Below are 14,075 nucleotides of genomic sequence, written 5' to 3' on the forward strand. Positions count from 1 at the left end.
GGCTGGTTTATAGGATCATCTCTTGCTCCAGTCCTGCGCCTCAGTGGATGATCTTCCGGGGGGCCTGGTTTTGGCCCCAGGGTTTCTGCGTGGCTGCAAGGTGAGCCATCACAACTGCCTGTGCTCTGAGGTGAGGTCTGCGCTCGGGCGGTTGCCACGGGGGGAGCTGGTCTGTAATTGGTCCCGTTAGAGGTGGCAGCTCCAGGCTTTTGTGTTTACTCCATGTAGGGAGCAAAAGTAAGGCATAGGGAAGTGCTTCCAGGGGAGGACACAAGATGGAGAGCCCAACATGTACGAGTCCTGTGACTGAGATCTGGGGAGGCGAAGTGGGGTGGAAGAAGGGAGATGCGGGGTTGGACGTAGAAGCTGGAAAGAAGAGATGGGGAAACTGGGGAAGCATAAAGATGCATGCTTAGAGTAGTTCCCTATCACCTGCTACTACTACAGAGTGAGAATTGTGTTGTTGGAAGCCTTTTGGAAGGCACATGTAGACTTGTTGAATGTGTATGACCTGTTCAAGATCAGCATGCCATGTAGCCTTTGAGGCTCAACACTGATTTCTCCATGTTCCCAGCCTGCTGGGGAGTCGTGGGGGATCAGACATTGGACCTCTGTCTGCACAGCTTGCTGCTCGGGATGTCAGTGTGGCTTGGCTCCACGTACAACCTTTAAGGTGAGGTTCCCCTTCTCTCCTTAATGCTGCTCCTTTACCATTCTAAATGTGGATAATGGGACACAAAGAAGGAGGCTGGCCCCCATCAGAGCAGCATGCGGAAGTTACTCCTCAGCATGTGCTTGCCGAGAAAAGATGCTTTCAGCAAGAGGCCCCTAGACAGCGACTGGCTTTGAAGCTGCTCGTGACCGACAGGTGAACATTTGCATCAACTCCCAGCGTATGCTGAATGTGCAGCCTGGTACTGACCCCTCGGTCCGCAGGCAGGCGATGGTGTGGCTCTCACTAGAGTTACGCTAAATACTGACACTGACAGCATCCATCTGTTACAGGTGTATTTTGTTTCTCATGGTAGATGAGTCAGTCTTTAATGCTTTTTGATCGTAGACATTCTGTCCTGGCTTACTGGGGAAAAAGCAGTGGCTCAGAAGACAAGTGACATCAGCTCTAGGCCTACTTCTGCCCTCTCGCTGGCTGGTGCAGCTCCTAAAACATTAGGTTCACATTTATCCCCTAGCACTCTGGCTTTGTGCTGCTGGATGATGCTTTGCAGCCTCACACCTGCATTTTTTGGCATGTGAAATTGTCCCTGTGCGACAGCAGTTTATTCCTTTCTGTGGAGTCGATGGGGTATGGGAAGCTGTCTATAAACACGCCAGACCACGACAACAGGTGAGCTTGGAACGGGATAATTTCAGAGGCAAAGACCTATTTGAACACAGTAAGTGACCTTTGGGCTGCCTCTAGCATGTGTTTCAAGCCTGTTACATAGTTTGGACTTTTGTCTTGGTTTGTCTTCTGGCAGCAGCACTTCCTGCTGCCCATGACTGTCTGAAGGCATCGCTGGCAGGTGGGTAGGTGGATTCTCTGTCTTTCAGCCCACAGAAGGAAAGTTAGTGGAAGAATTCCCAGCGATTTCTGTGGTTGTTAAATCTGGCCCTGTTGTACTTTCTCCCTGGAGGCGAGTGCCAGGGAGTTGCCCTTTCCGCAGCTGTGTCAGCTCCAGCCTGTTCACCGTCACGATCTGTGCTTTTCCCCTCAGCAGCTGTTATTGGACCCAAGTCTTGCACCTTTGCACTCATTTCCTTTTATTGTTTCAGATGCCACTTCAACCTTTGCCACCTGCAGGCACTAGGTTGTGCTTTTTAATCACAAGCTAACTTCTGCACATGCACCTTTTTCAGGTGAAAGTTTATTATGAGCGTGATCCAACACTCAATTATTTTTATGCTCAGGTTATCAACCTCAGTACACTTTTGGAAAGACCATCAGCATGTTCATTGTATAAAGGTGCGGTATATTTGGCCAAATCATGTCTTCAGAGGCATGACAAGGAAAATTTCTACCTGCTGGCTCTAGCTAGCATGAGTGTATTCAGCATTGCCTAAATAATTTGAGTTACTAGGAGCTACCAAAATAGTCAGACATGGCTTTGCTTCTCTGTTCTTCTACATAGTTTAAATTGACCACCAGCATACTTGGAGCTGATGGTGCTAAGCCATGACTTTTCCCCCCTTTTAGTGGAAAACTGTTTCCCTAGTCAGTTTGCTTTTCATTGTCATTTTATGATTCCCAGAGCTGTGGCCATGCTGGGACGTTTGTCTAGTCTTTCCCACAGCCCAGCCATCTGTGCCTTGGCGGGAGACAATGCAGCAGACCCAATTGTTAGACAAGCATCTGTGCTTTCTTTTTGTCTGGGCCGCCTCTCCCTCTCGCAAGTGCCGCGCGGTGGGTACAGCCTGTCTTCGAGAAGCTTTGTGTGAGGACTGGGATCTGCCTACAGGAGGGCCCCGCTTCTACAGGAAGAGTGCTTGAGCGTGTGTTGAACTGTAAATGTGTATGTAAAATCAAAAGGCCTTCACAGAAACGTAGGGTCAAGTGCAGCTTTAAGTGTTTTCCTGAAGAAAGCAGTGTTTCCGTGTACGCTTCAACATCCTCCTGCAGCGGGACTGGATATACTGGGAAAAGTGGGACCTCGCGTGAGCATATTGCATTGAAGCGTGTTTTTACATTTGTGCAGAACGGATGGTGCTGCTGGGGGAGATGAAGAGGAGTGAAGGAAGACTACGGAGGCGTCGGCAAAGCTGAAGGACATTGGGTAAGATGGGCTGATGCTTGCAGTGCCAGTTGCAACTCGGTCAATTAATGGTTTTAGTTTTGTGTAATTTGTCTAGGGTTTACAATACTGTATGGGAAAACAGAACATTTAATTGCAAATGCAGATGTGACATGACCTTCTGTCTTACTGACTCTTTTTCAAGAGTGTAGGGAAAGGAAAAAGCGTAAACAGCTCAGGAAAAACATGCATTTTACATTGCAATGGGCTGTTAGTAAAGAGCTCTGATGCTTTATTCACCTGCAGCTTATAATCTTTGGTGTTCAGGGAAAGGATCCACATTATTTATTTGTTTAAAAAAACACCTCAGTCTTCAGAACGATTTACGTAGTTTCTTCATAATGCTGAAGTCCAGGTATTCATCCAGAAAGCTGTTAACAATCCCAGCTGCACCCAGGGTTATCAAGCAAATCAGAATTACCAAATTCAAATAAAACCCTGTTAACCTAGAAGTGGAAAGCAGAAAAATACTGTTATGAGCTGTACGTGGTGTGTGTACAGTGAAACTGCTTGTCCACAGCAGTTAAGAAGAAGTGTGTAGAATCAGAAAGGATGACTGCTGCAATGCTACGTTGGGGTGTTTTGGTAATAAACCATTTGCACACAGGACCATTTGTCCCCATTTGCTAGGGACAAGAGAGATTCCTAATATCCTCTCTATGGGAAAACTCTCCCCCAGTGTTTCTAAATACTCATGTGGCAGTTAGGAACTTGCTCCAGGATGAAGCTACCTCATCCCATGACATGAAGACCTGTAAGTAAAGCCTCAGATGAGCTTGAGCACCTCACTGCAACTCTAGGTGTAGGAGTGTGGGAGAGAAGCCTTTGGGGCTGAGGGAGAGGTGTGTGTGCCTCTTGCATCCACATCTCTTGGTCAGGTACTCTCCACCAAGCCAGGAGGTCTGCTGCGGGTTGTTACTTTGACTTAGAGGTGGATTTTTGGACTGGAAAGGAAGGGTGTTGATCCTAAAAAATCTGCTGGGGATGGGAGAGGGTCAGGTTATTTTATTTGTACAAAATGAGGCTGAGTGACCTTCAGCTCTGAAACACAGAGCTCACTTTTTGGGCACATGTGGGCAGGGAGCTTCCCCTTCACGTAGTCAAGTGCACGAGTATGTGTCGTAACCAGCTCTTTGAGCATGTAGACCAGGTTTGTCTTTATAACTAGCACGGCTGTTGTCAGTGATTACAGTTGAGAATCAGTGTGAAGCCTAATAAGCTTCTCGCTACTAGGGCTCATGGTATGTTTTGAGGCCGGGTCCTGCATGCCTGGCTAGTGCTGACCTGTTGCTGGCTGAAGCACCTGCCGGAGGTTAGCACCAGCAAGGCCGTTTTCCAGGGCTGCCAGGCTGACTCTCGGCACCCTCTGTTCAATGCAAAGAAGTTAAGAGTCTCATCACAGTGTAAAGCTCTGTCTAACAGTGAAGCCAGCCACTGTTCGTAGGCTTCCTTGAGAGGCTGAATCTCTTGGTCTGAGAGTACTGAAGTAAAGCATAGGAAAGATTTCTTGAACAAAGGACTTTTTAGTTTGCTGATTAAAGACAAGTCCATTGTGCTCTGATTGTTCATTATTTAGACTGTTTTGCTCGCCAAACTTCCTTAACAGTTGCTAGTCTTCTGGTTGGTGTTCATTGCATCATTTGAATTGTCGCATATCTTACTGGGAGATAGAAAATTATCTCCATATATTTGCTCTGGAAAACATAGCTTCTCCCTTCTCTTAAGCAACAGCTCTTCCAAAGAGGGTAAAGGGCTGGTGGAGACTGTAGTGAAGGAGAATGGTAACACTGGTACACAAGCTATGGAAAACAGCCCTGTAGTCCAGTCTTTGGCTGCTGCAGGATTATTCACTACAAAACAGTCTCATTGTTTTGTGTCTTCCTCCAGAAATATACATCCCAAGTCTTTTAATTTTGTGACAAGCATATACGGTGCTGTTTTCTTTTTATGACTGATACATGTGCTGGAAGAGAAGCCTTGGGTCAGGACACACAAGATAGTGCTGTGGCTTCAGTGAAACAAGAAATAAACTGTGTGTCTGAGCGTTCATAGTGGAGTGGTGTTTTGCCAGCATGCATGCTTGTTGAAGCAGAATTCATGTTAGGAGATGCTGTACACTTAACATTCATTAACATATGCTTATCTGAAGCTGTGTTCTCTTATCTGTTTGGTGAAAGTTTATCAGCCTACAAGGCCAGCTCTGCTTACTTCCTTTAGTGCATTTTGTATGGTTAGAGCAAAGGTCTTAATGTGACAAACTGAGGAAAAATGAAAATAGCAGACAGGCAGGCACTGCACAAGGCTTGCCGAAGCAGTCCCCCACCCTACAGCAGCCCTGAGCTGCAAAGCTCTGCTTCTCTTTTCAGACCTCAGTCTGGTTGCCACTATGCTCGGTACAAAGCAGGCACCCACAAGGTGAGCATCAGACCTTTTCTCTCTCGTGACCTGTAGCACGTGCACGTCTTAACCTAGGCTTCTACTTTAACAGCCAGCCCTCTTCCCCGAGGCTTCTGCTTCAGACCTCTTGCTGACACTTTACACGTGTTGCATTCAATTACAGTCACTTTTCACTGCCAGTCCCTGGCTCTCAGCCCAGCTTCAGACCACAGCCTGCAGCTTTTAACCTGCATTCAGTTGGTAACTCCTTACCTTCCTTTCACAGTCTGTACATAACCATGGAAGTACTTGTAGCGGGCAAATATGTGCAGCAGACCCAGAAAGGAAGCCAATTCTGTGAAAGAAAAGATTAATAGGGAAAACAAACAGTTATAAACCTAAAAGATGAGGATCACAGACAGTTAACCACTTCAGTTATGTTTTCTAGTTGCATAGCTCTGGGGATTTTCATAGCTACCCATACCCTGGGAAGTTGTCTTGGGAAAGAATGATTCAAAAGAGATATATGTATTCTTAAACATTCACTACAGGAGGCTCTTGATATGTGTTTACAGATAAGGGGTGGGCATAGGACTGTCCAAAAAAAATCTAAAAGCATTCCCTGAAAAGGAGATCTCAAGAACTGACAGGAATCTGTTACCCCCCCTGTTTGGTGGTTATCCCAGAGACAGGGTAGTGGGTTGGAGCATTGTGGCTTGACCCAGCACTGTCATTTTGTATTGTTATGGCAGTTCATGCTAAAGGGGAGTGTTTGCTTTGGAAAAAGAATCTTATTTATGTTGTTAATAACCTGCTTTACATTTATATAGCGGCTTTTATCCAAGGACATGAGAGAAAGCTGTAGTGAAGTTAGCTTTCTGACCTCCCTGTGGGAAGAGTATAAAGTCACCTCCATTTGATTGATGGAGCAGGGTGTGTAGGTCAGTCGTATTATCCAGGACTAAGCAGTGCTAGTTAATTTTGTGTTCTTTCAAACCGTCGGAGTGAGTATTACAGAGGACAGCTTTGACTGTGTTCTGGATTAACTTGTGTAAACATACGTATGGGAGATGCTCAGCTGAAAAAATTACTTAAAGAGGAGGTTAACATAATCCTTTTCTTACATATGACAGCACATGTCTGTGTTGCTGGTTAGCAAATGTGATTTTCCTTGATTCAAGTGTCTCTCTATGAGCACATGTACTATCTTGTATCCAGTTTGTTGACTTAAGTGGTGCTACTTTGGATTTACATTGGATTTGCAGTGGGGATGGGACTCTGGCTATAAGAGAGTCCCAAAACAAAATTACTGTTTTGGAGCAAATATAAAAAAATGGAGAAGAAAGCTAGTTGTTCAGGAAGGAGAGGTATAGTGGGCATGAGCTAGTAGTTATCCTTTCTCCATCCCACAGACTTTATGCTTCTAAACATCAGCTGGGGAAGGGTTACTAAAGCAGAATGCAAAAATTAGGCTCTGTCGCAAGTTCTAGCTCTATGAGAGTCCACTCCTTCACTCTTAGGAAACAGCACAGACCCACCTTAGAAAGTCCAACAGAGTGAGAGGTATGAAAGCTTTGTGGAGTCTGAGTTCAGAACATTTGGTCAAAAAAATGCCCCCCCGGCTGAGAAAACATAATAGATTTTCCTGAGTCCCCTCTGCATACCTGAAGTACAATATCTATGGCTGGAGATGCTGCTGTTATGACTGTGCTTCAGTACTATCTCCCAGAACAAACAAGTCATAGCCCAGTGGTGGTGTCACTCATCTGGGATGTAAAAAACTGAAGGTTTGCTGGCTTGAGCTCTGTCTCCATCAGCAGGGGGCCCAGCCACATGCATAAGTGCTCTGACCTGAGTCTCTTCAGGCTGCCTGCTCCCCAGGGATGATAGCTATGCTTGATGTCCTGTGAGAATTGTCCCGTAATGTGCAAATTATTGTTAGTGGGAAGCATCTGGGAGCTGCTTTTCTGAATGATTCACCCTGCAAATCCAGTGAATGTATGATAAATGTGCCATGTACTGGCTCCTTGATTTGCAGAGAGGAGTGAAAGTTGGCGGGGTGATGTGAAATGCCATGACTAAGCGGGGATTTCAGTGTCACTGAGCGTTCTTCTAGGAAGGCTACGCTAAGGTAGAACAAGTAAAAGAAGGGAAAAAGATGTCTACAGTCATTTGCCTCCTGAAAAGACTAAAGTGTTTTGAAAAGTTATGCAAAACTTCTCAGTCCAAGATAAAAACGAAAAGTGTTTACCTTGATTAAAAAACCATCCTGCAGTCCAGAGGACAGTCAGGAATATTGGGTAAAACTCCACACAGTTTTGTCTGCAGAATAAATTTGAAAGAACATTAGTCTGGAAAGGAAAAGAACTATGGGTGGGATTTTCAAGGAGAATCAGCTTTGGCCTCGTTTTGTTGCTACTAAAGTTAATGCTATCGAATCCAGTGGGAGCACAGTCCAGCCAGCATTAGGTATTCTTAAAAATTCTCTTCTTTTTAATCTCAAACACAAACTATTTCAAATATTTTCCTAGTATTTAAACTTAGACAAGGGTCTGGATCCCAACTACACGGAAATAAATAGGACAAATAATCCTAAATCGAGTGCCTGTGCAGCAGGGAGGCAGGAATTCCAGCTCATGGATGTGATGTTAATCACTTCTCTCCATACTCGGTATGCAAGTTTTGTGGGTCAGCATTCCTGGGACTGCAAGAGGAAGCATAGACCTGTGCGTAGGCAGCTTGGATTGCCCTGCTGAGGCCAACTGCGTTTATGAAGTGCTGTCAGGCACATACAGCACCCGACAGATCTTCTTATGGTGAGGACCATAACGTCTTTATTTGTGGACATCATCAGTTTACCCACCAATATTTTGCTGGGATATCTTTTCTTGGTTGTTCTGAATGAATTTCTTTTTAATGAATTAGACAACCTTCTATATCTAACATATTCTGTTATCTAATATGTTGTCTAATGTATTCTGTGTCTCATTATCCACCACAACTACAGTTACAGCAGATGGGATTGTTTGAAATAAATATAAATACTTTTGCATAGGCTCATTAGCTAATCACAAACTGAAGCCCTTTAGGAAAACACAGACTTTTTAGACAGGCTGTTCCACCGTTATCCACTGTGAAGACAGGTTTTCTGTGCTCTTATTTTCCACGTGTTTGGTGTTAGCCACAGTCCAAGAACTGACAGCGCAGCTTGCTACATCCAGAACATCTGAATTCGCTAAGTCAATTAGGTCTCGGCCCCTACTTAGGTTTGGGTAATCTGATAGCCTAGTTTGATCAGAATTTGAGCAGTGACTATTCTAAATGAGCTGAACTTACCCCATTATCATTAAAACAATAGCTGAACCATTTGAAAAGTGACCTGTTCATTATTTTTCTTTTTTTTTTTACGCAAAGGGTGCAAAGTAAAGGTAACATTTTAAGATAATGTTTTTGCTTCTCTTCTGGACTGAATTGTTATTCATTGCCACCATCTTAATGATCTCAGGACTTACTGTGCACGAAATGTTCTGTCAAATTCTGGAGCTCCAGTGACAGCTGGGGGCATGACCTTGTGCTTCATTCTTGATTTCCCCACCAGCCAAGCAAAATGACCTGTAAGCAAAAGTAAGGCATCATGAATTACACAGTTCCTTGGCTCGGTTGTGTCCCTAACATGTCAGTAAGTTTTTAAATAGAGATCGTTGTTCTTCAGCTCTTTCCATTCCATTTGACAGAAAGAGACAAATATTAGATAAACTAGTTTTTCCCTACAAAAGTTTAGATCTTGTCCTTAAGAGTGACTTACTCATCAGGAAGGGGGAAAATTGCTATTTCAGAAATGCATTCATTCTCTTTTTGCATTTGCTACACTAGCTCTGACTTAAATATCCTTGTGCTTCATCTGAATCCCAGAACTGTACAGCGTAGTAGTAGTCCAGTCACAGTACCATGGCAGTGGGCTTCCGCCTTGGCAGCATCTCAGTAGCCAAACTGCCCTGGTGGAGATCCCTTCCCTACTTACTCGAAGAGCATATGGTCATTTTGGTTTAGTGACGCTAAGAGCTACGATGCTTTGGACTATGGGGCAGCATTACAATCTTTGGAAACAAAAATCGGGTCGACACTTTAAAAAAGTTATTTACACGTATCTTATGCTGCATGCTTTTCCATCTGTTGTTATTGTATCAGACTCTCAAAATTCAGTGTGTTGGCAAGAGCAGAGAGCTGCAACTGGGGAGGCTGTAGCCTGTTCCCTGCTCTCCGCCCCATCTGCTGGAGAGCTCCAAGAGCTATCTGTTGGAGGACCTATGCTGAGTGGAGGACCTCCACTGACTGGAGCTGCTAGTACTTGCCTGTCTTGTAAAAAGCATTTTTTAGAACTGATGCAGTGCCATGAAAAAGACAGATTACTTACTGTACAGTGACTAACTGTTACTGAAAAAACCCCAAACCAATCAAACACTATCTCTGCACTTCTGACCTGTATTTCTGTGATCACTTCTGACATGTGTGTATATATATACCTCATTTTACTGATGTCCTCATTGCAGAAGTCTCCCCCTAAAAGTTGAACAGAGGCTCACAAGGACAAAAGGCAATACACAAACAGCAATTTTCTGTATGCAGCAGAGCTGTTGGGCATCACCCTGTTTGACTTTAAAACTCTCTGGGTACCTGGAGTTATTTTTCTGGCCACGTCGTAGCCACCCTGTGTGAGAAGCTCGCTATCTACCTTGTAGCTAAACTTTACCTGGATCCAGAAACCAGGCACCCACCTGAGTTCACTAAAAAGACTTGTGTAAGGGGCAAGCCTAGAGCATACCTTCTGTCCTCCCTTCTGGGAGCAGTGGCATTAAAATACAGCTAGAGATATTAGTGGTGCTGCCCTGTGCACCTCTTACATCTTAGCCCTGTGGCCAAAGCCTTTTCCCAAAAAAGTGTTTTCCCATCTGTCTTCTCCCCATATAAGTAATTATGGGCTGTGTTCAAGTGACCTCTTAACCTTTCTCTCCAGTGACTAGTCAGAGCATCTCAGATATCTCTCTGTAAGGCAGGTTTACAGGACCTTTCATTGTATTTGCATCCAGCAATATCTCCTCCACTCCCACCCAGGCATCTCTTGTCCTGCCTGGTGATCCATCTGTTATTTGCCACCTTGCAGCCCTTTCAGAAGGGAAGAATAATAGTGGGGAGAGTTTAGGGAACATGCTTCAGAGAGACTGAAACTTGTGGAAGCACAAGAATTACCTCTGAGAAATATTTTTCTGGAAAACTTAAGTGAAAAGTTGTTTTTTAACTTCTGTCACCCTCAAAATGATCTATTTTTTTATGAGAAATGCTACGTGCTGGCAAATCCTGCCTGGCTTATCAGTCAAAGTGGTAGGTGAGCAATAGGGTTTTGTGCAATGGCGTTTTTAGCCAGCAATGCTTTCCTCCTTTTCTGGCCGCACTGAGCCATTCAATGCTTACAACCAGTCTGGGACCAGGTTTTTTCTACTGAGGAACTAAGGCAAGCCAAGGCAGCTCATCGCGTCCAAAGCAGTTGGAAAAAAGCCTTGAATGGACACTGGACAAAACAAACTTACTGGGGGAAATGAGAAGATTAAGACACTGTAGGGGCTGAATCATTGTTGTTTGTTCAGTACAATTAACCAAAGCAAATCATCAAGGCCATGGTATAACGCTGGAGTCAGCTGTGATGCAATTTGCCCTTGGTATCGCTTGATCAGCAAGGGTCTGGCTTGAGGGGCAGAGATTTGCACATGGGAGACTCTAGTTAACCATACGCAGAACAAGGTTGTGATAGTATGGCCGACCATAATCATAAAATCCACTTCTTCAGTGGCTTCCACTGTGGTTGATGGGAACTTTATTTCAATTAGGGACGAGTGGGCTTTTATATGCCAATGAAAACCAAGCTGTGGCACTGCATAACAGGAGAACTAGTCATGCCTGTCACCTTAAAAGAAAAGGTGAGCCCAGTGTGCAGAACAAGACAGGTGCCAACCAGGGACTCAAAAAGAGCTCAGAAGAGGAGTAATAACTGTATTTTTTGTTAACTGCATAGGACTTGCCTTTTAGTTCCTTTCTGGGGAATGGAAAGTAGCGACGTAACTCCAGATTTAAGCTTTGTGATTATGGTTTAACAAGGGCTAAAATAAATAATAAAGCAATGGGAGAGCTCTTCTGCCCCACCCATGGGAGGTGCTGTCCCAAGGACTCCAGAAAGCATTGCAGCAGGAGTAAGGAAAGATTTTCGTAGCCTTTTCTTTCTCCTCTATCAAATTGTTCCATTCTAAATTACATGACTGAGGTAGTTACAAAGTATGCTTGACTTGCCTTTGTATGCTTTTTTTTTTTGCTTTCATCTTCAGGTGGCATTTATGGTTACTGAGTTAATATCTTTACTCTGAAAATATGGGACAAAGCAGGTTTTCAAGGAACATTACTCTCAAATATTTTGTATGTGTTAGAAAGCCTGTAGAGAAGCTGATAACCTGTATCGCAGTGTAAGATAGTGCATGTTAATTTGCATGGCCTGGCTTAACAGCCTTTAAAAAAAAAAATCAAATACTTTTTAATAATGTCTTGCTGGGTCCTGGAATTACTAAGAGTTGTTTTAAAAGGTGCTAGATCAGAGACATGCTTCAAAATAGAGCAGTAGTGGGACTCCTGCCCTCCCCCTGTTCTCTCCTATATCAATGACTGGGATTTACTCTGTCCTTTCGTTGGATTCCCTTGTTTTCCCATCAGTCTACAAAACACTAATCTCTCAAGCAAATCTTAGCTGCTTAAAACTGGATTCATGACTGGAAACCACTTCCTGCATTGTTCCCGCTCTTTCCTTTTACTCTAGAGCATTTCTTGCACAGCTTAATCTTCGACTGACCTGATTCCTTGAATAACTCACGGTTCTGAGACACTAAATCTTGTACCTCTGATGATTGCTAAGTGAAACCTGACATCCAGCACTGTTTCGGGTAGGTTGTATTGCCCATTAGCACCTTCCTAGCTCAGGACCGGAGGCTCAGCAGAGCAAATAGAGCACCCAGTGCTGTGCATGTTCTATTTTGTTCACAGCAAGAGGTCACAGGCTGGGCTACTCCCCTCGTGTGAACTGGTTATAACACATGCTTATGGTGCCGGTCTCACAACATTCATTTGAACTCCTATAAATTAATCAGTGTTGGTTTACCTGTGCTAGAAAGCATGCTGAAAGTAAGCCAAGCTGTCGTGATTTAAATCGCATCAGCAGCTCAGATTCTTACACAGGTTTCTCTTTGGGCTTGATGTCAGACTGCCAGTGTAAATGAAAACCCAGGTTGTCTTGTCTTTTCTGTGATTTTAACTCAGATTAACTAATATGGCTTAACCATTGCAAGGAAGAACACACGTATTTTCTCCCTTCCTTTCCAGTTTCAGTATCTGTACAATTCCTTGAGTTTTCAAACTGCAGTACTTTTCCACATAATGTTTGTTTGGTTGGTTTTAATCCTTTACACTTTTACATTAAAAATCAAGGCGGGCAAGTTGAACTTTCACAGAAGTTGATGGTAAATACCAGATAGAAATGTTCTGTGAAGCTCACAAGGGTACGTTGTAGCTGATCTGGTGACAGAAAAAGAATGTAAATTTTTAGGTGCTTTTTTATTTGCCTTCTGTTGTGTTGGGCTTCTTTTAACCCGGAAGGGCCATATTCTCAAGTTCTTTTCTGCTGGGTACAAATGTTATTTCAGTAGTTGAGGCTTTGAGAACAAATAAACAATCAAGCCACACAGATAGGTTGCTAGATAAGTTGGCAGTGCTACAGATATTTGAAAAAAAGGCAGAGTAATTATTTTTAACTTGCTCTTAATCTCATACTGGTATAGCACAAATGCCTTCAAAATGTGTCTTGTTTCCTGGTGTAAACACAACTATATGAATCCACATATTTCAAAGAAAATAATGACAAGCATTAAAAATGCTACTGCAGTTTTAGACTGATAGACAGCAAAAAGGGCATCTCAGCCTTGCCCACTTCTTTCCCTAGTCCTTGATTCTCAGCAGGGGATAAAATAAATCCATTTAGATGTTAAAGAAATGTAATGATGAGGACATAATATGGAATATCTCATATTATTGCTGCCTGATGTAAAGGTTCGCTTTGTTCTTTCGTTTCACATACCTAGTATATATCTCTATTTCAGGAAACAGTTTTTACAGCACTTTCAGTCCAGCATTGGTATATTTGGTTTCACAAATTTACTCTCACTTTTGAGGTTTTCAGTTGTGTAGGTGCCTAAATAAGAATCGAAACCAAGACACAATGTGGCTTTGGGGTAATGTTACAGCTAGTTACAAGCTTTCACCATAGTATAATTCCAAAAAGCCAGCAAACAAAACAGAATTGAAAACAAATTACTTTCTCCCACAGGGAAAAGTAATCTGTCCCACTGAGCCAACTCCCTCTCAGACTACAGAGAAGGTAAACAATGCTCCGGTGAGAAAAATCTTAGTTCCCAGGAATTAAAGTTACAGAGCAGCCAGATTATCGTAAAATAATTTCCAATACTTCCAATGTGGAAACCTCCCCAGCCCCAGCCACGCAGCCCCCCTAGTTCTTACATTGCTGGAAGGCAGAAAGAAGAGAGACGGCCGCAAGCAGAATGAAATCACCAGCCATGTTCCCAGCAGCTTCCGTGTGCGAGCAGGGTGTGTGTGTGGGAAAGAGAGCAATAAGGAAGAACAACAGGTAGGAGAATGAGAGTGCTTTTCAGCATTGCAACAAAGGTCTGCCCTGGAAATAAACCAGACCAATTGTTGGTTTTAAAAACAAGAGTGCAAAATTATGGCCATTTTTCATTCCTGAAAAAGTTCAGATACAGCCAGCCAGCCCTGCCTGCTTCTTGCCTGTGTGAAAGCACAGAG

General features: G+C 43.7%; 1 protein-coding gene across 1 annotated transcript; it reads right to left on the minus strand.

The window, feature by feature from the left end:
* Positions 1–2,912: 2,912 nt before the first annotated feature.
* On the minus strand, positions 2,913–13,847 carry MGST2 (microsomal glutathione S-transferase 2). The gene is made up of 5 exons (XM_068404070.1): positions 13,773–13,847; positions 8,678–8,777; positions 7,417–7,487; positions 5,439–5,520; positions 2,913–3,235 (listed from the first exon to the last, which is right to left on the minus strand). Exons 1-5 carry the CDS (start codon positions 13,828–13,830, stop codon positions 3,103–3,105), a joined length of 444 nt encoding a protein of 147 aa, XP_068260171.1. The 5' UTR covers positions 13,831–13,847; the 3' UTR covers positions 2,913–3,102.
* Positions 13,848–14,075: the final 228 nt, after the last annotated feature.

Source organism: Nyctibius grandis, chromosome 6 (genome assembly GCF_013368605.1).
Source record: "Nyctibius grandis isolate bNycGra1 chromosome 6, bNycGra1.pri, whole genome shotgun sequence".
NCBI lineage: Eukaryota > Metazoa > Chordata > Aves > Nyctibiiformes > Nyctibiidae > Nyctibius > Nyctibius grandis.

Excerpts from the sequence above, each read along its gene's own strand:
- MGST2 (XM_068404070.1), bottom strand. The coding sequence starts at position 13,830 with ATGGCTGGTGATTTCATTCTGCTTGCGGCCGTCTCTCTTCTTTCTGCC. Across the intron at positions 8,778-13,772 it reads TCTTTCTGCCTTCCAGCAAT|GTCATTTTGCTTGGCTGGTG; the intron begins GTAAGAACTAGG and ends TTTTGCTTACAG. Across the intron at positions 3,236-5,438 it reads GTACAGACTGTGAAAGGAAG|GTTAACAGGGTTTTATTTGA; the intron begins GTAAGGAGTTAC and ends TTCCACTTCTAG.